Source organism: Chlamydotis macqueenii, chromosome 3, assembly GCF_036417535.1.
Source record: "Chlamydotis macqueenii isolate bChlMac1 chromosome 3, bChlMac1.mat, whole genome shotgun sequence".
In the NCBI taxonomy this organism is placed as follows: domain Eukaryota; kingdom Metazoa; phylum Chordata; class Aves; order Otidiformes; family Otididae; genus Chlamydotis; species Chlamydotis macqueenii.
The window spans coordinates 59711713-59730261 of record NC_141558.1 but is presented as its reverse complement, the minus strand read 5'-3'; the positions used below and the strand labels follow the sequence as shown (position 1 = coordinate 59730261).

The 18549-nt window shown below is 40.3% G+C and overlaps 2 protein-coding genes across 5 annotated transcripts in view; one reads left to right on the top strand and one right to left on the bottom strand.

Moving 5' to 3' along the window:
• The window catches only part of SAMD3 (sterile alpha motif domain containing 3), an 83200-nt gene extending 72010 nt beyond the window's left edge, over positions 1 to 11190 (top strand). Inside the window, exons 8-11 of the mRNA XM_086744597.1 lie at positions 8145 to 8348; positions 8736 to 8907; positions 10564 to 10646; positions 10906 to 11190. Of these exons, the coding sequence (XP_086600723.1) occupies positions 8145 to 8348; positions 8736 to 8907; positions 10564 to 10646; positions 10906 to 11190 (744 nt within the window). The remainder of the gene's footprint in view (positions 1 to 8144; positions 8349 to 8735; positions 8908 to 10563; positions 10647 to 10905) is intronic.
• A 1806-nt stretch (positions 11191 to 12996) lies between these two features.
• The window catches only part of L3MBTL3 (L3MBTL histone methyl-lysine binding protein 3), an 85078-nt gene continuing 79525 nt past the window's right edge, over positions 12997 to 18549 (bottom strand). For all 4 annotated transcript variants that reach the window (XM_086743654.1, XM_086743651.1, XM_086743652.1 and 1 more), the window contains exons 20-22: positions 18367 to 18530; positions 17273 to 17335; positions 12997 to 14904 (exon numbers count right to left, since the gene is read on the bottom strand). In XM_086743654.1, coding sequence (XP_086599780.1) covers positions 14761 to 14904; positions 17273 to 17335; positions 18367 to 18530 — 371 coding nt within the window. In that variant the 3' untranslated portion in view covers positions 12997 to 14760. The remainder of the gene's footprint in view (positions 14905 to 17272; positions 17336 to 18366; positions 18531 to 18549) is intronic.

Here is an 18549-nt window from a genome sequence, read left to right as displayed (position 1 = left end):
TGCCCTAAGGAATTATTTGGCTTATGGTCCTTCAGGATATGAGAGAAACTACCTCCTCCCAGTTGTAACAGGAGAGGCCCTAGACTTGGGGGAGCCAGAAGGAATAGGAAGATAGGACTCTCTTGGTGTGCATCTTTGGCCAGAGGATTAGGCAAAAGGTGATGGAGAGGGAAGTGTGGTTACATCTGGTGATTGGCTTCTGTATTATGAAAGCATGTGTTTCGAACACTAGCTTAGCTATCACAGGACTGGGGATCAAAGAGCAAATTGTCCCTTTCAGAACTTCAGGTTTTGAAATCTTGTCAGTCTTGAGTCTATGAAAAGTGTGATTTCACAATCAATTGCGTTAGCTGAAGACAGACGTAAAAATGCTCACAAGTATCCTGTATGGCTCCACCTGCCAATCCAGAAGGGCATGGGTCTCCTATATGTCCTGTATCATATTCTTCTACTTCCAGAGGTTTCTGTGATACCCTTATGACATCTCAAATGCCACTAAATAGCTGTACCTATGCAACTTAATCAAGCTACTTCAATCCATCCCAGCTGTTGTATGAGAAAACCTGTCAGCAAAGGGACTATCCAAGGGTATCTTAAGTTACTTGAATTTTAAGGGAATGTAACAGGTTAGAAGACTGTTAGTAGTTCATGATTTTAAACAGAAATAGAGAGAGAGTACAGTCCCTTTTCTAATGCCTCCGATTTTTTACATCCTATGACAGCCTGTTGGTGAGGTTGTCAGGGCTTCTCCGAAGATCATAGAATCATAGAATGGTTGGAGTTGGAAGGGACCTTCAAAGGTCATCTAGTCCAAGCCTGGGATTGCCACGACCCAGGTGTCACACAAGTGAATTTGGAGTTGGATGTAAAAAGGAGAAATAGGCTCTGACAAGACAGCAGAGGCCTTGAAGACTTAACCTGCAAAAAGTACCTGGTTCAAGGCAGATGTAGATGACAGTCCCTGAACCAGCCAGCGTGAGGGAGCTAAGGAAGGCAGCCATTTAATGGGGTGAAGCAGATGATCTACGTTGTCTTTTGCCTTTACTCTCCCTCAGCCTGTGCAACGCTTTGCCAAAGTCAGACCAATACTGAAACTGGAAGTCTGCTTGAGCCTCTGGGGATGGTCCTGGGGCTCACTGTGAGGAGAAAAATGGTGATGCAAAAGTTGCTGCTTTTGGGTGCTTCACAGAAGTTTAGCCCTTTATGCTTTATGCGCATCATCATCTGGAAAGTGTCTTTTCTGATGAAAGAAGGAATCAGGATTGCGTGATGTCTATACTGTAAGATGGAGTTTCTTTTACCTTGAATTAGGTAAATTATGTGATAACTGACATCGTGTTTGTCAATGAGATTATGCCACTGCAGATGTTAGAAACTTGAAACAAGATTTCAAAGAGTCTGGAGAGAATAGGATTTTGAGGCAATGTCTGGAGAAAAATGAAGAAATGAGGAGGAAAAAAAAAGGCATCAGCAAGGGAAAAAAGAAATCAAATGAATCAAATGTCTCTAAACCTCTTAAATGATGAACAACTTGTGCATGAGATGGAGAAACTCTCCCGTCTGAGTCTTGCGGTTGAGGGGCACTGCTGGCAGGTACAGCATTAGGTGCCATCTATACTGTGAATGCTATACACAGATAAAGCAGGGATGACAGCCCCTTTTCCTCTAAGATTTAAAATCTTGAAATCAAGTGTATCTGCACAGCCAGAATATGAGTGTGCGTATACAAATGCTCATTCAGTAGCTGTTGTAATGTGATTTTCCACAAAAACTTTGATGTGCGCACATAGTGTGTGGTGTTGCTTAGCTAATATTTTAAAATGCTTTTAGAGTCAAAGCAAAAGCTTTAAACACAGTTTCCTGGTGTACATCTTATGCTTCACCTTCTTGTTTATGTCATTCAGTATCTCTGTTGTTTTGTGAGTTAACATAAAGTGTGAAATATAGGTTGTCCCTTGGTAGAGGAAAGCAGATTTCACCTATTTTGCTTATGCTGTTTGGCAGCTTACAAATAAGAAAGCAGTTGTGGTCAGAAATAAACTGACTTACGTGGCTTTGGAAGTTTGCAGTTTACATTGGCATGCAAGTCTAGCTCTGAAAGTGTCTGCCTTGTTCAAAAGGGTGATTAAACATTTTGCTTGCGTACAAGTCAGCGTGGATCCTGCTGCAGTTGGTTACGTGCTCATTTTGCATGAAAGCAGTCTGCTCATGTCTTTGTGTTCAGTATTTGGATGTAAGGACTGGCGCAATTGCGTTGCCTTCTCTGTTCTCTCCCACTCTCCAGGGTGAGAAGATGAGTCCTGAGCAGCATCCAGCCTACTGCCTCAGACTTATTCCAGATCAGTCTGGGGTATTTGGGGTTTTTTTTTTTGAGCAAATCTTTGCTTTCTAATGATCTTAACCTGGTTTGAGCATTTCTTCTGATATAAAATGTTCCAGTGTTCAGCATACAGAATGTCATGATGACGAACCTGAAAGTCACCACAGAAAAAAAGGTATTAAAAAGTGTTCTGTACACTATGGGTTTTTTTTATGATGCCTTGTGTCTTTATATATTCCAGACCAAATAGCAAGACTCACTTTTCATTATTCAAAAATCAAGACACAAGATTCAGATTATGCTCACTTAACTACCTGTGAAAGCTGTTTCACATCCTGAAAACATTAGAAAACCCAGTTAATAAAAAAGATTATCCCAAACAAGGGCCCACCATACTCCCAGAGTGAGTATGCAAGCATCGTATTCTTTGTTTAGGCACAGAGAAGACACTGAAACTGTTACTGTCAGGCTTTCTTGCATAAGTACCCTGAGCGTTGATGCTAACACTGATGCAGGTACACCTGGCAATCAAGAAGTGGTAGCAGCATCAATGCTCTAAGCAATAACATGACTTGGAGTATGGATTGGCATCTAGCAAGGAAAATTTGAAGTGTTCTTTCAAAGGAAATATTATTAGCTGCTGCTGAGAGCCGACAAGAGCAGCCATAAGGAAAAGCAATGTAACAGCTGTACCAACACTGCCACCCATCAGCAACCCCGTCCCAGTAACAAAGTATGGTATAAGAGGAGCCTCCCGTTCAGTGCTGGCACCACTGAACCTGTCTGTGTGGCACTACTGTTCCAGAAGATAGTTCTCATTACCATCACATGGTTTCTACCCTTTCCAGCAAGCAGAAATTAGTCTCCATCCAAAGGAATTCAGGTGAGGGACTTGAATACGTGGTTGGCAGTGAACAGACCAACAGCATGCAGTGCACTGTCCCCATATCCATCCCTTTAACTCTACTGGTCCTATTTGAATTCACTTTCTCAAACAAAGAAGTTAGTAGGTCCTGTTAGCATTTTTTTTCAAAAAAAAAGGAGATCTTCATCTTTGCTGTTTGCAACAGCTAGGCTGCATTTACCATTTGGGAACTGCTGTAAAGCCTTGTAAAGAGGAAGAGGTGCCTGCTGTCCTCACCCGAGGAGCTTTCATCACTCCGTGATCAGGCAGTCATGTTACTTCAGTGTTGACATTAATGACTTCTAGGATTTATGATGCTGGCTTTCAACAGTAACTGAAAGCTTAGGCCTTGGAGATACACATCATGCATAAGAATTGCTCCCTTCCTCCCCACAAAGAGATGTAGCAGCTTCACTTCCTTGGCTGTGGCACTGACTCATAAAATGCCCCGCTAGCTGGGGCTTTTTACAAGAATATGGTAATGTAATCTCTAGCTGTATCTTGGGAAAAATCACAATCCATCAAAAGGACATTAAGGAATGGGGCCTTTATTTACAAACCTGTTTCCGACCAAATGACAAACTGTTGTCGTGCTTCAGGAGGTGGGAGACATGAGGGATTTGGAGTCTAGTTGTTTTACGTACGTATGTTTTCTTGCTTTAATGTGAACAACTTAACATAATCTACGTGTATATGATTCCAAGTAGAACTGTGAATGTCAACTGAGGAGTCACTGCCAAAGGCATCTGGAGTGTAGGCAAAGAGCCCTACAACCTGTGTGGCTCATAGATCTAGTGGCTTTAGTCACAGTTATCTGAGATGCCAAGAAGTTAAGAGTAGTTGCAAGCATGGGTGCTCAGGGATGTGTTCCCTGTTGCTACCACCCTTTCATGTAAATCCAACAGAAGGGCTAAGACTCCTGGCAGGATCATCCCTCAGGCAAGATCTAGGTTACAGTGACATACAAGCACTGGATAATCTCTGCTTACCTCATTAACTTCCTTTCTGCATCCTTTTGACCTTTTTCTCTGTTCTGCTGTATTTCTCAGGAGCTTGTGATGAAAAGGCAGCTTGTTTTTTAAAGGCATTGCGGTAAATTCTCTTTTGTTCCAGAAACTATTTTTTAAATTAAAACAAACTTTTATTATTTAAAAAGAAAGTAAATTCTTGACATTATACATTAAGTATGTACATTTCTAAATAAGACAACATTCTATTGCTGCGAGGGAAATGGATGTTACTGATGACACAAATGAAAATCTGACAAGAGGAGGTTGGGTGACCTCAGGAATTTCTCAGGATTCCTCATTTAAAGAGGCTGTTGTTTTAGTGTGTCTGCATACATTCTATCCTGTTAGCTTTAGCTTCTTTTCCTCAGACATTCAGACAGAGATCCTGGCTTCAATCTAGATAGGATTATTTTTCTACAGTATTAAAATTACTAAGGTTTAACACTTTTGTCGAAATTTTACTGGAATATTGCTGTGCTGTCACTAGCTTCCTCGCTTTGATGGTTTAACTGGAGAGAATCTAGTCCTCCCTAAATTAGCATGGGGTGCAGGAACCAGCTTTCTAAACACAGCTTGTTCCTGTTCACACCAGCAAAGTTGAAGTTAACTGTAAAAGATTTTAAATCACATTTGAACTGATTCTCCAATAAAATTTAAAATATATTGCAAAATGATGTCCCACTGAGATAACTTCTCTCCCCCAAAAGAAAGCCACCTCTCAGTTACCTTTCTATTTACCTTGAAAATCAGCTTGTTCACAAACTAAAAACTAAAAGGAAAAAAATGAAACATGAATCTTGTGTTTAGGTGTGACTGAGTTAATATTCATTCATTGCACTTTACTAGCAAAAAGGCAAATTTGCAAAATAGGAAGGTCTGAAGATAATGGAAATTGAGTTATAAAGCAAGTTACACACAGGATGCATTCTGCTACAAGCATGGTATTTTGTAATTTTTCTTTAATAAAAGTAAAAACTTCTTTTGATGTTAGAATATAATAAATCCTCAGGTCAGAAATCATGTGTGTAAAATTTAAGTGTTGCCAAATTTTCCTGCTCTGTAGAAAAATACCTTCAGATTTTATTTGAATGAAACTATGCTTAGAAATAATGAACATAAATCAGAATGCTTTTGCCCTTTAGATTTTCAGCTAGGTTGACTGAAAACAGCTACTCATCCACAAACATCTGAATTCACTATTCTCCAGTTCCACACTGGTTCTGCTCAAGTTGGTCACTGCCATTCGATGCAGTGTACCAGTGAGGTCCCATTGCTCTGTTCTGTTCTTGACTGGTAAATGTGCACCACTTGCATTGAATCAGTTGGAATCAGAAGCATGCAATGATGCAGCAAATCTGTCTTCCCAATTATCAGCTGATCTATATTTATATAGCACTATATACTATAGTATATTGTTTCTATTCCCTAGTAGCAATGAAAGTTTCCAGAGACAAAAGTAAATTAAGTGATTAGATATAAAAGGCATAGACCTGCCACTGTGTTAAAGCCACTGTGTATAGATAAGGAGTCCCCAAAATCATAGCAACTTTGGTCACTAATGCCAACCCTAGAACTCACTATTTGCTTGCTCTTTCATTGCAAGCGTAGTTTTGCAACAGCCCAAGTGTTTTACATCGTAGTTGCCATCACCCGTCCTCAAGATACTTTATTTGTTATGCTTCAACTGCACTTTAATTAATGAGAGGTAATCTCTGAAACAGGCGTGGCTACTGAGGCCAGCAGAAAACTGTTGTTAACTGTTATCCAAATGGTGCTACCACAGACTTGTTGCATTTCTGGAGCTCTATTATTTGACTGACATTTTAAGATGTGTTTTGTGGCTGGGTACGTATATCCATTACATAGACTCCTAGTTTAAACAAGCAATGTTAAAGAGCTTGAAGGTCCGAACTGCCAATACCTTTCTTCAGCCTAGAAGTGCAGCTTGAAAAGGTGAAAAGCTGACAGATAGTGAGTGCTCTAAGCAGGCTGAACACTGCAAGAAAACCAGTTCTAACACTGGCTTTTGCTTGTGTTGCTCATATGTAATGGATTTTTTATACAATGAAGTTTGGCCTTCCATCACTTTTCTTTTCCTAATAGATAAGTATGACAGCAATTCTTCTTTATATAACTGCTGTATTTCTATTGGTAGGTTGCCATTGATGCTTACAAAAATGTCAAATGGTCTCATTTAGCTCACTAATAATGTCATTAACTAAACTAACTCTCAAGGACAGAGCTGACTACATGGAAAGTCCATCAACTCAAGCCGTGTTTGCATTGACAAGGGGGATGCAGATAAGCTGGAGTAAAGGTCACAGCTTGTTCTTGGTGTTTGTTTCTAAGCAACCCTGTCAATTTGTCTGTGGTTCAGCACACTAGGCTGAGTTTGGTTTGCTTTCCTGCCTCTGCAAGGAAGGGCACTGAAGACCACAGCCCCTCTGGAAATGAGCTGCTGTGCTCCACATCAGGGAGCTGAAGAAGCTCCTGCTCTACAGGCAGGAGGCTTGGAAGCAGACCCACAGGAGAAGCCAGTAATAACAGAGCTGTTTGGAGTCAGAGACTTCAAACTAGTTCTTACTCAGTGTAAAAAACATATATGTAATATAAAAAACCCCAAACAACAGTGGAAGCCTGTGTATATGCATGTGTGGGAAAGCACAAGCATCCTGAAGCTGAGAAGAATGGACCAACACTTGCTCTTGTGGAGTGGTCATGCTGAAGCAAGAGACAGTCCATCCAATTTAGCGCAAGTTAGCAGGTTAAGGAGCAGCTGAGCGGCTCGCCTGGGGAGTCACAGTCACGGTAGGTAACTAGTCACGGTTACTACTGGGTCACGGTAGGTAACTGTCCTGCATGCAGGGCTGATTTTCTTCTGTGATCCCCCTGGCTATTGAAACCCATGGATATATAGTAGGAGGGAGACAGCTTTTTCATTGTGTACCTCATGAAACTGTTCGTGGAATACCACGCACACAATTTAAAAAGGGATGTTAATTACACTGGAAAGTTTAATTGCACATACAGAGCAGTGCAAAGCAGTTTTGGATGTTGCAGGTTTTGCAGCTCTATATCTTAGATGTTCTGGGAAGCAGAATGAAGTGTCTCAACACTCTGGCGTTGATCCCAGGCCACCACTGACAGCGGCATCGGTGACAACACGTATGGGAAAAGCCAGTGTAAATGCAGCCTGGGAGTGGTAATTCTACTAATAATGCAGCAGTGTGTCGTCTCGGCTTGTTTCAGTGGACTGCATCTTCTGATAGAAACTGAGCAGCCTCAGGCTACTGCCGCAAATGTACTGTTTTGGATCGTCACTCCTGTTAGTAATTACTGGTTTTGGAACTACAGCAGAGACAATAATAATTTTGAGGAAGATTGTTAATTATATCTTCAAGTACAAATAACTTGTTATTTGACTAACAGTCAAAACTACTCTAATAATGCTTTCTGTTAAGAGTTTTCTTCAGCTGATCTCCCTGGGGGTAAATACTTCGGTTGCATAAATGTGAAAGCTAGTTGTCCTGTTTTTAGGACCTATATGAGTAAGAAGAAAATACTGTTTATCTTGGTGATACAGAGAGTAATATTGTTAAAAACTGAGTCATCATTAGAACTGCCCACTAATTTCCAGTAAACCACAATTAGGCAAACCAGACACAGGCATAGGAAGTTCATGAATATCCTCAAATATGTAATTTGAGCTTGGGAGACTTGGCTGATAGCTATAGTATTGTATGAAAACAGATCTTACTATAACTATTCGAGTACGAGTGTGAGTTCACAGAGCTGGTACTGAAACCACGCTGCAGGTACTGAGCTTGACTACAATGAAATCACACAAGCCACATCAGATATCAAAAAGGATAGCTGATTTGTTGCGATTCTGTCCTTCATTTCTTGATAGGAAGAAGCTGTTCATCTTGAAGGCAGTGCAATGGATGTACACATTAAGTGGCTTACACAAGAATACAGAAAAACTCAGCGGAACTGGAAAGAAGTGGATAACAGAATGAATGTCACAATAGAAATACGGAGGAAGATGATCAGCCATAAGGCACCTTTAAAAGACATACTTAGACTGTTTCCTTTCTTAAGATGCCCTTATCAGGTAATAGAGCTATTTTTAATAATTACATTGTGTTATGGATGTGATACCACCGTAGGCATGTATTTTGCTGGATGTTTCCAGTGAAGTATCCATCAACACTATTGTCTTTAATGTAACTCCTATTTTTGCTGCTAACCCCACTTCAGAAGAATCACCAGTCCTGTGTTAAACACGCCACACACACCACCAGTGGTTTATTTGAAGTATTTTGGTGTTACTTGATGTATTTCTTCTCTGTTTTGAAAATAAATGAAACTATCCCCTTCAGTTTATAATCTCATTTTACTGAGCTAGACTTATCCTGTCTCCAAAGCATGCACCTCATGTGTTGTTTTCAGTTTTGGTTTTCAGGATTACAGTAATACCAATTTTGTCTTTTTCTTTTAGCTTTTTAGGGAGTTCCAGCTTCTCACACACATGGACATTTACAAGAAAACAGTTCAGATTTTGGAGATTTATTCAGAAAACATACTGTCTTTGTATGTGGTGAGGAATAATCCAATTAACATTATGCTGCAAGAAAATCTGAAGCGGCACACTGAGGAAGACATTCTGAAGTGTCAGTACAAATCTTCTATGCTCTGAATATCAGAGTTTTGTTGTAGCTAATTATTCTTACTTATGTAGCTAAACTAGCTCTAATTTTACTGCAAAAACATTTTAAAATGTCACAGTTTGAAAAAGATATAGTGATGGGAAAGCATTAAGAATAAAAGCTAATAAATTAGTGGGAAAATTAAGTAAGTCAGGTATTGAAATTTTTTTCTATTGAATAAAAGATTGCAGGTTTGATAAAGTTAGCAACTGCCTTAAAGTAAGATGAGTAGAATTATGGATTTTTAGATATGTAAAAGAGTGCTTACTATTTTCTAAAAATACTTGCAGAAAATGAATTTTCTGGTTTAGAAAGAGAAATAGTCCCATAAAAAGATATTATTTCCTTTAGAGAGATATTGTTTCTATGGTTGAAGTCTGCATTCCAGTGAAATAATGGAAGTAATAGTTACCTGCTAGCTGTGTTTCAAGTACCTTGTCTCTGCAGTGACACATTGCAGGAATAAGTGCACAAGCTGATACCACTGGAGAGCAGGTGCCACAGCCGTGCAAAGAGGTCCAGGCACCTCAGTGTGTTTGGCTCCCTGGCTGTGAGGGAGCAAGCACCTGCTGCCACTCAACTTCTTTCAGTCTGAGAAGTCTGGGAGTGCGGTTCTTCAAAACATTGAAGGGGTTACTCATAATCTTTATTCTTCCAAAACTGCAGCTGTAGATGCCTGGGCCTGAGCTTAGCTCTGTGAGAAGTGCTCCTTTGACTGTCATTTTCTATCCAACAGGCATGACACCAGGATGTCAAATCAAAGGCGGCACAGTATGAACACATGTATTTCCTATAGCAGTTTCACTCCTTTTATTACTGCGTTCTTTCTTAACAAAGTAAACAGAGTAGCTTAACATATTGGGTTTTTCATTAAGCTTAAAAAACACTCATCTAGATTAAAAGTGTCATTGAACAGTCTAATCCAGAAAGCCTTTATGGACTTTCTACTCATATCTTTGGCTTAGAAAGCTATGGACGTTGTAAGTAATTTCCCCTTTTCTTATACAATATGCCCACAAAGATTTTAACTCATACTGTAGTGAAGTCCCAAGGCCTTTTTTACTTTCCTGTTTTTTCTTGCAAACTTGACCTGGCACCTAGACAATAAATGCCTGACAAGATAGGTTCAGTGAAACACAAGCCACCAGAAGTCTGATGTGCAAAAAAGATGTTGCAGTCATTAACAGCTGAACCAGGAGGGTGGCGGGCACTACAGCCCAGCTGGTACCGCAGCCTTCAGAGTGGAGTCCTCTGGCAAGAGGGCTCCCCAGAGACATCTGATGTACTGGAGAGAGAGGAGCCTGGGGACGGGTGGTGGGGGCAGGAGAGTTACTCAGCTCACAAACTCCACTAGAAGCAACCCAAAGGCTCACTTATTGTGAGAGAAATTTAATCGTAATATTGAGTAGCAGAGTGTCATAAATGATTTGAATACCACCGCCCATTGCCAGCTGAGGCACCTAAACCTTCACTGTGGCACAAACTACTCTTCAAAATGAACAACAGTTCCACTGCTGAGCTGTTAGCTATTTCAGAGGCTGCAATCTGCTTTTCCAGGATGATACTGCAGTGCCAGAATGTTTTCATTTGTAATTTAGCAGAAATCTTTGCCTTTGACAGATATGAAAATGACTGCTGCATGTTTACTCCTGCCAGATGTCTTTGGAGACGATTCCAGTCTGTTTGCTGCAGTGAATGAGGAGGTAGGAGACAGAGCACAAGCAGCCTTGGTCTCTCTTTCTCCTGTGAGCTGCCAGGGAACATCACCTGGCCTTTTGGTGGCTCAGCTTAGTTCCTGGAAATGGACGACATTAGCCTGCCTTTTGGGTAGAAGGCAAATATTCACAGACATACCAGCTAAATTCAAAGCTGTGTTATTATGCTTGCTTACTTCTCTGACCTGTTCACCAAATCAATGCTGTGACATCATTTGAAATATCCTTTTTTTTTTTTTTAAATTAGGTGAAGGTGGTGACACCAGTGTTGGAAGTAAAAAATCCTTTCAATGTGAATTCATGCGAGTTTGCGCTGTACGTGGAAAGAGAAGAGCTCGCCCAGCTTGATGACTGCACCATGGCCCTGGCTGCGCTGGTGGCTGCATTTCATGTGTTCGATATCCCGTGCCCAAAGAGAATCCACAGGACGCTGAACTTCCTGGAGTCCCTGGTCTTCGAGGTGCGGAGCCCAGCATCCCTCCCCATTCAGGTAAAGGGAGGGCTGGGGGAACCAGAGTATCCCAGTATCTGACTATGTACACAGCACTCCCTTCAGGAGCGTTTGATGTTTTGTCAAAATAAATCCCTTTTTTGCAAAGATAAATCAGTGCCATTCTTTCTGGTGAAAGTGTATGTATATTTATAAAGCTGTTATGTTTAATAATGCCCATTTTTTAATTATACTGCCTACTTTTTTAAAATTTCAAACCCAAGCACTTTCATTATTTTAAATGGAAATTCTAGAGCAGTCTAAAGGCATTAGAGATAATAAAATTTCCTAGATTACTGCAAGTGTCATGTATTATTTTTCCATACTGTCAGAATTTAAAACACTTGTGTGATAATGTGAGCATTTTGCTGCTTCAGACGCTAATACATTTAATGTTTTGAAGTGGCTCAAATTAAAGATTTGTTACCATCATTTCATTACGTTATGATCACTGAAAGCCTACTGTAGTAATTTTTGTGGTTTAAAATGGTGGGTTGAATTTATAATTTGCAGGATGATGAGTTTTAAATATATTCTCTGTGCATTAAACATTCTTTTCTTTTGTAACATTAATTCTGAATTTCCTAAATAGGGATTCTGAGATGAGCTCTCAAAGTAGCAAGCATGACTTATCTGGGATGCTGCCATGTGCGTTTGTAACCACAGTTTTGGCACAGGGGAGAGAACGCCTCATTTTCTTTCTGAATTTGTTCCCCAGAACAAACCAGCCTTCTTCACATGGTGACTCTCTTATCTGCCCACACAGAGCGGAGGCCCTCTCCTCTCTTCTTCCACAGCTTTTTCTTCTCCCTGACATGCTCCTCTTAACTGCTGCATGTCTGGAAATCCCAGGGGTTACTGCCTGACAGTGCATGGTTTTGGACAAATGCCTAATGATGGACAGTAACAGCAGCCAGCAAACATGACCCACTGCATTAATTAGAAATTAAAGTCGTTTTTTATTAAAACACAGCATTCTACGAAAGAGATCCATCTCCTATCAGTTCTAGAAATGTCTGTGTAGGCAAGACATGGCCTTTAATAGCCAGACTCTCTTGCTAAAGTCTTAGTATTTTTCATGTGGCTCCCATGGAAATCAGGGGACAACCTTTGCCTGTGTGACGGCTGGACTACCTCCAACACAACATACAAAGCAATACCAGCTGCCGTTTTTGAAGATTCACTAGGTCTCCTGAGTGTTTTTAGTTTCTGAGTGAATTTTTTTGGGGTGTAGTTTTTGTAAGACTATACCCTGCTACCTCATCACATTGGAGATACAAAAGTAAGGATTATGCATGTCTTCATTGTTGTAAATGATAGCTGTATGAATAAAAAGTTGGGCTCTGTATAACTTAAAAGTAAGACTTATTCTACATCATGTAAATAGTATGAATTCAAACCCATTTCTTAAACTACAGTACTTTGTGAGTAGGTATATAAAAATTCAGGAAGCTGCTAACATTCCCAAGTAATCTCTGTCAAGCAGTGAATCTCTTCATTGGCTCTCACTACAGGCTACAGAGCTGGCATACGAGAGAGAGACAGTGGGTGAGGGAAAATAAACTGCATGGAAGGACAGAAGGAAAGAAAACAATTTGTCATTTTACTGATCTACATGGACAACTTCAGCTGCTGCCAGTGACAAAATCCAGGCCTATAAATGGGGTTCTGGCTGTGGCCTCTGAGCCTTAGGCATAAGTGTTTAGGGAGAGGGCAGACAGCAGTAGCCAAGTTGCTCTTTTAAACTCCCGGCCACACCGAGCTACAGTGAGGAATCACTCCACACCACCCTCGGGAACAACCGGGTTCATCTGAGAATCCTGGGCACACACGAATGTAACAGACTGCTCCAGTTCAGGTTTTATTTGTATTGTAGTACAATAAGAGTGCATTTTCAATGTACAAATATTGAACAAAATGTAAAAATATTATTTACGCAATGCTATGGAAGGACATCAACAGAGCAACGTAACTTATTTCATACTGACCCTGTTTCACCTCGTATTATGGCAGGTACCAGTCACCTACATGATCTGGAAGGGGCACAGAGAGTTCTCAAAATCTTAAGGAACTTCAGCCAAAGAACAGCCTAGCAAAATCTGTGGGAAGCTGTAGAATTCTCCCAGCTCTGCGCAACGGAAATGCTCTGTTCTCAGCTCGAAAGGCTGAGCAACTGCCCACCACAGTGCTAAGAAGAGGGCTGCCAAAAATCTCAATCCAACTCTTTCTTTTTCTTCTTGCAAAAGTAGCGTTCTGGAACAGCCCTCAGTATACAAGTAGCTAGGCTTTCTCCCATTATAAAGTGCATCTGGTTTACATTTTATGTATATATACCAAGTGCAACGACGTTCCCTGACAAATCGTTACAATAATCCTCCAAGAAAGAAGGTTGCCTCACCAAAGTACCTGCTAGTGGCATCTGCAGTCTGCTAATGACCCTGTGAAGGGAACGCATTTTACACCTAGGATGTGTTGATGCACCACAGGTGTTTAAGCATCCTTTTCCTCCCTGCTTTTTCTTTCCCCCTATGCCTTATTCATGTATAAATCAGACTTTCCAACTAGGAAGTGGTGGGTGATATAATTCTCCCACCACTGGGAAAACAAACCTATGTTAAATATGAAGCCAAAGTAGCAGTCCTAGCTTTAACACATGTTTTTTCTCCACAGTTGTGGTAAGTATACTTGAGACTGGCATGTGCAGACATGAATGGACAGATTATCTTTTTTGCTAATATTCTTACCTCAAAATACATGTATTTTTCCTTCATGTGCTGAAGGACGGTAGCAGGTTCCCATGTAAAAAGCTGGGACTCTATCGTGCAGCATAAACGAAAAGTCTTCTATGAAATCAAACTTTATTTTTCACTTGCAGCCTTTTCTATACTGATCTTTTGGTAAAATACATTAAAGATGCTGGTGGAAAAACTCACATAACATTTTTGTAATCGTGCAAAAGTAAAAACATTCAGTTATCAAAAAAGCATTGTAATTTCAACCCCAACAAGGTTTGGTTTGGTTTGTTACAAGCAAACAAACAGTTTTATAATCTGTAAAGTTATATGCTGTAGCATAAAATGTCACGTATGTAACATTACGTGTTTCATTTTTAAACTATGGCACAAATACATATTAGCCGTAACAGTCTCATCTGGCTACCTGTAGCCTAATTTTTGGCTAATCAATTTTTATTTTGATAGTACGAAGTAAAAGCTTCTGAAAAGTAAAATGGGTACATGAAGTAGAATTCAAGAATGCTTAGAAAATATTAACGTTCCCTTATATAATACAGCATAAATAATTAATGAAGGTTTTCTTGGTGTCCAGAGAAAGTTAGGGATCCTAACCATCCATGGAGAATTAGCGCCATTAGTTTGGTAAATAGGACTAGCTGACTCGTTGTTGCACAGTACCTTCTCAAAAGCTTGAACACTTCCCAGAAGGATTCAGATCTGTACTGGCTCTAGGAGAACATAAATAGTCCACCAGTGCTGAACGTACGTTTCTTCCTTTCTGAGAGTCCTTACTCAACAGTTCTAGCGAGTCTTTGTGCTTTGAATAAAACATGAGCTTCAGTGGAGAAAGCTGGCTTGTACACATTTTCCATTATCTTCAAAGTTCATTGTGTGAGTTTTTCTCTGCAGCTTTGAACATCAGAATGGAATTAAAGATTTTTAGGGCTGGTCCCAGTTTAATGCTCATTATTTTGACTATGTCTGATTGGGTCATTAGCAGAAATGCTTCTCCATCAATTTGCTTTAAAAGAAAAAACACACAAAGCTATTAAGAGGTCTGACAGTGTAGCAGTATAGATGTTTCAGAAAACATGAAAAGAAAATTCCCAGCAGTTTCAGACAGTGTAAAGGAATGGCTGAATACAAACACTTTCAAATGCTTTCAGGATAGCTTTGATTTCAACCTTTTAGACAGATCAGCTAGTCCAAAAGAACAGGATTATTATCTTCTTTCTGCCTGAGAACAACTTTCTGGCTAATTTTTAGCTAGCCAGTTCTTATTTTCATACTTGCAGTATAAAGTAAAAGCTACTGAAAAGTAAAATGGGTAAATGAAGTAGAATTCAACTGTACTGCAGCACAATAATGCTTTTTAACATCTTAGCTACTCTTTTCATGCAAGCCTCCATAAGAAAGCTGCTGGTTTTCATTCCCAGCTAAAGAACGGGAACCCCCTTCAGGCCACCCCTTTCTGTTCATTAAATAGCAAATTAAAACTGATTTAGTCCCACATGTAAACAGAGGCCAGACTACATAAAACTGCCTCTTTGACACAAGCATAACTTTTCAAAACATTGAATTTTTTTTTTTCTGCCAGCTTTGTAGTGTTGCTATTTTAATAAACATTAAAAGTGAATGTTCTCCTGTAAGCAAAGTGCTCTGCCAGGAGGAGTGCTAAATCCGAACACAAAGAGCCACAAGGCAAGGCTCTCACTTCCCAGGGGTTCAGTGGGGCAAACTCTTCTTGTGTAGGCGTCAGGTCACTTAGGTATTCATAGTAAGTTTTCAGTGCAACATAAGCAGGATAGCTAGGTCTAAAAGTTAAATCAGGAGCACTACTTAGGCTTAAAGATGCTAATTTGAGATAAAAACAGTGTAATTAACTTTCTGTAGGACTAGAAGACAAGCTTTCTGAATCAGACACGCTGGAAAGGAAGCCTGCAAGGTACACCCCAGCACTATAAGCTGAGGAACACTGCAGTGAGAACAGCATCATGCAGTTACCACAAGTACTTTTTACTCATTTCGTGCACAAAGCCAGACTGGGTGGGCTCAGAACCAGAAGTGTGCAAATGTGGAGGTGCCCAGCTTTTTGCAGCACCTTAATATAGGCAGGATGAGGGTTCACTTCCACAGCAGAAGTTTGAACTAGCACCTTCTACCTACTGAAAGACCTATCGATGCCAGTCAGTCCATGTCAGTTGGCCTCACTGAGAGAGGCTTAATTTACTACTTACAGACAAAGCCTGAGAGGCTGAATCCTAAAGAGGGGAAGTATTTTCTTACACCTCTGAGAATGAAGGTGTTCAGGATTCATCCATCTCTGTGGCAATATGCCAGCTTTTACTGATGTTACATTCATTGGTGAGATACCCTAAGTGACAGAGAGGATGATCTAGGCCTAAATACCTGCTACAACTGTAAAATGCCTAACATCTAAGCAAGTGCAAAGTGCCCAGAGATGCAGCCTGTCAGTCCTTTGATGTACAACTGTAATAGTCATTACAATCTACACCACAGCCTGATCATTTTTTTTTCACAGGAGATCAGCAGGGCTATCTGTATGCATTTTCCTCAGGAGGTGCCTTCTCAAATCTATATACCACAACTATTCTTCACCTGAAAGGCTGGCTGACTTGGGATATTACAGTATCATACTCTGCCCATTCAGGTGGTCTGGCTGGGATAAGCACCTGAACTATTCACTCCAGCAATCTGTGATCAAACAGTCTTCTTGAAACTAAGCATTAACAGGAGTAACAAACCTCTGCCCTGTCACTCCCCTAATGACAACTTTGGCACAACAGTCTTCTCAGATACCAGAAATCCATGCCTACTGTGCTCACAAAGTGAGTATACACTCCTTTGAACCTCTTCAGAAGCTTTCAGATCTCCTCACTTCCTTCTTACTCAAATCCCATTTGTAAACTAGCTATAGCAGGAGGAAGACCATCAAGAGCTAAGTGTGATCAGACAAGATGCAAAGAGTTTTAAGAGGTGGTTATCTGGAACTATTGCTCTGCTTTATTTTACTTATTAGCATCCTACAGAACTAAAATAACATACTTATGAATTTCCCCAAACCAGATTAAGAGAGAACAGTAATAAATCAAGAATTTCCTCCTCTTCTACCATCAGTTCTAAGTAATTTCAGTTGCAGTAACAAAGCTACAGAAGCATGACAGACCTGGCTGAAACTTAGCTAGCTTTATCTTCTTTACTTTCTTCCCACTCCGTGAGCTGCAAACCAACCTAATCTTCCATACATTTGCATCTGACTTGAAACATAAACTTCATCCTACTACTTTGTATGTATTTTTAATGACAACATAAAAATAATCTTTTCCCCAAGCTTTGTACTCTGTGTTTTTGAAATAAAGTTCACCCACCTCATCTTTAAACACCTTGCCATGTTCTTCACATCCTGGTAAACTCCGTATGAATTCAGAGACCTGCCACCAAAGTATACAACAAAAGATTTAGTAAGAGCAGTGTTTTCCCAAAACAGTCTTAAAGGTTCACAAACATTAAAGCAAAGTTTTTCAGCTATTGTTTTTACAGCCTCATATTAGGTGCTCCACCTTCTTCTGTAAGTGTGTGGAGTCACGCAGCTGCATGTTGAAGGACAGGATTCATAAAATCTGCAAACTAGAAGAGCATGCGCCGCACTTATCCACAGAGCATCTAAGAGTAGCATATGGCTGCTCTCTCAAAATTACTCAGGTTATTCTATCCATGCAGATCCAGAATCATTCATCTCCTCTTGGTGGACCACTTCACAGAAACTAAAATGGCTGCTGCCTTCCTCTTCTCTGTTCTTTACAGCACAGAGATTAGCAAATCCTTTTTCAAAGTTCATGCTTCTTTTTTCTCTCATTAGAGGAGACCTGACTGTTCCAGTTGCAGAAAACCGCCTTAGCCATAGGTACTTCTGAAAGTAAAGCAGGGACTAGACGCTGTTTGTCCAAGCATTATTACATACTTTAACAGTGACAGGGCTCTAATCTTGAAATCAGGTGTTATAGCCTGACCATATTCATATCGTTTCTCTCTGTACACTCTGTCTGATCATTCTCCAAAACAGTGTGCCACATCCAAACTATGCACCAAGAATAGTCCCTTAGTCCATGCTGACCCCTAAGCCATTCCTTCAAAATGTTTGTGCAGGTGTTATTAGTGTAGACCGTAAGCACCTGATCTGCTAGGCCATACATTTAGTACTTTTCTTTCCCATTTTAACCCCAGTGAATATGTATGTATACACATATATTTATCTGTATCTATACAGATATGAATTAATACTGCTTCTAGGGCTGGACAGCAGCTGAATGGGCACTTTGGGAATCTGTAACATTAGGTCTGGCTGGCTAATCCTCTGAGTATCAATACATTATTGTTAATTTATGGGGTTAATTTAAAGCTCTGAATCAACTAAGACTTCCAGGGCAGTGGCAGTGAAACAGAAGATACAGGGGAAACCCACCTCATCTGTACTCCACTTAGAAACTTTACTGGCTGGGATCCCAGCCACACTTGGAAGGAGCTTGCTCTGCTGTTCCCAGCGCAAGGGTAGGCCAGGGATTTGCAACTTGGAAGACACAATAACTGGTTGAGAAAGAAGCCTCTGCGTGTTCAGTTCTTCAACATCTTTAACAACAGGAAGCAA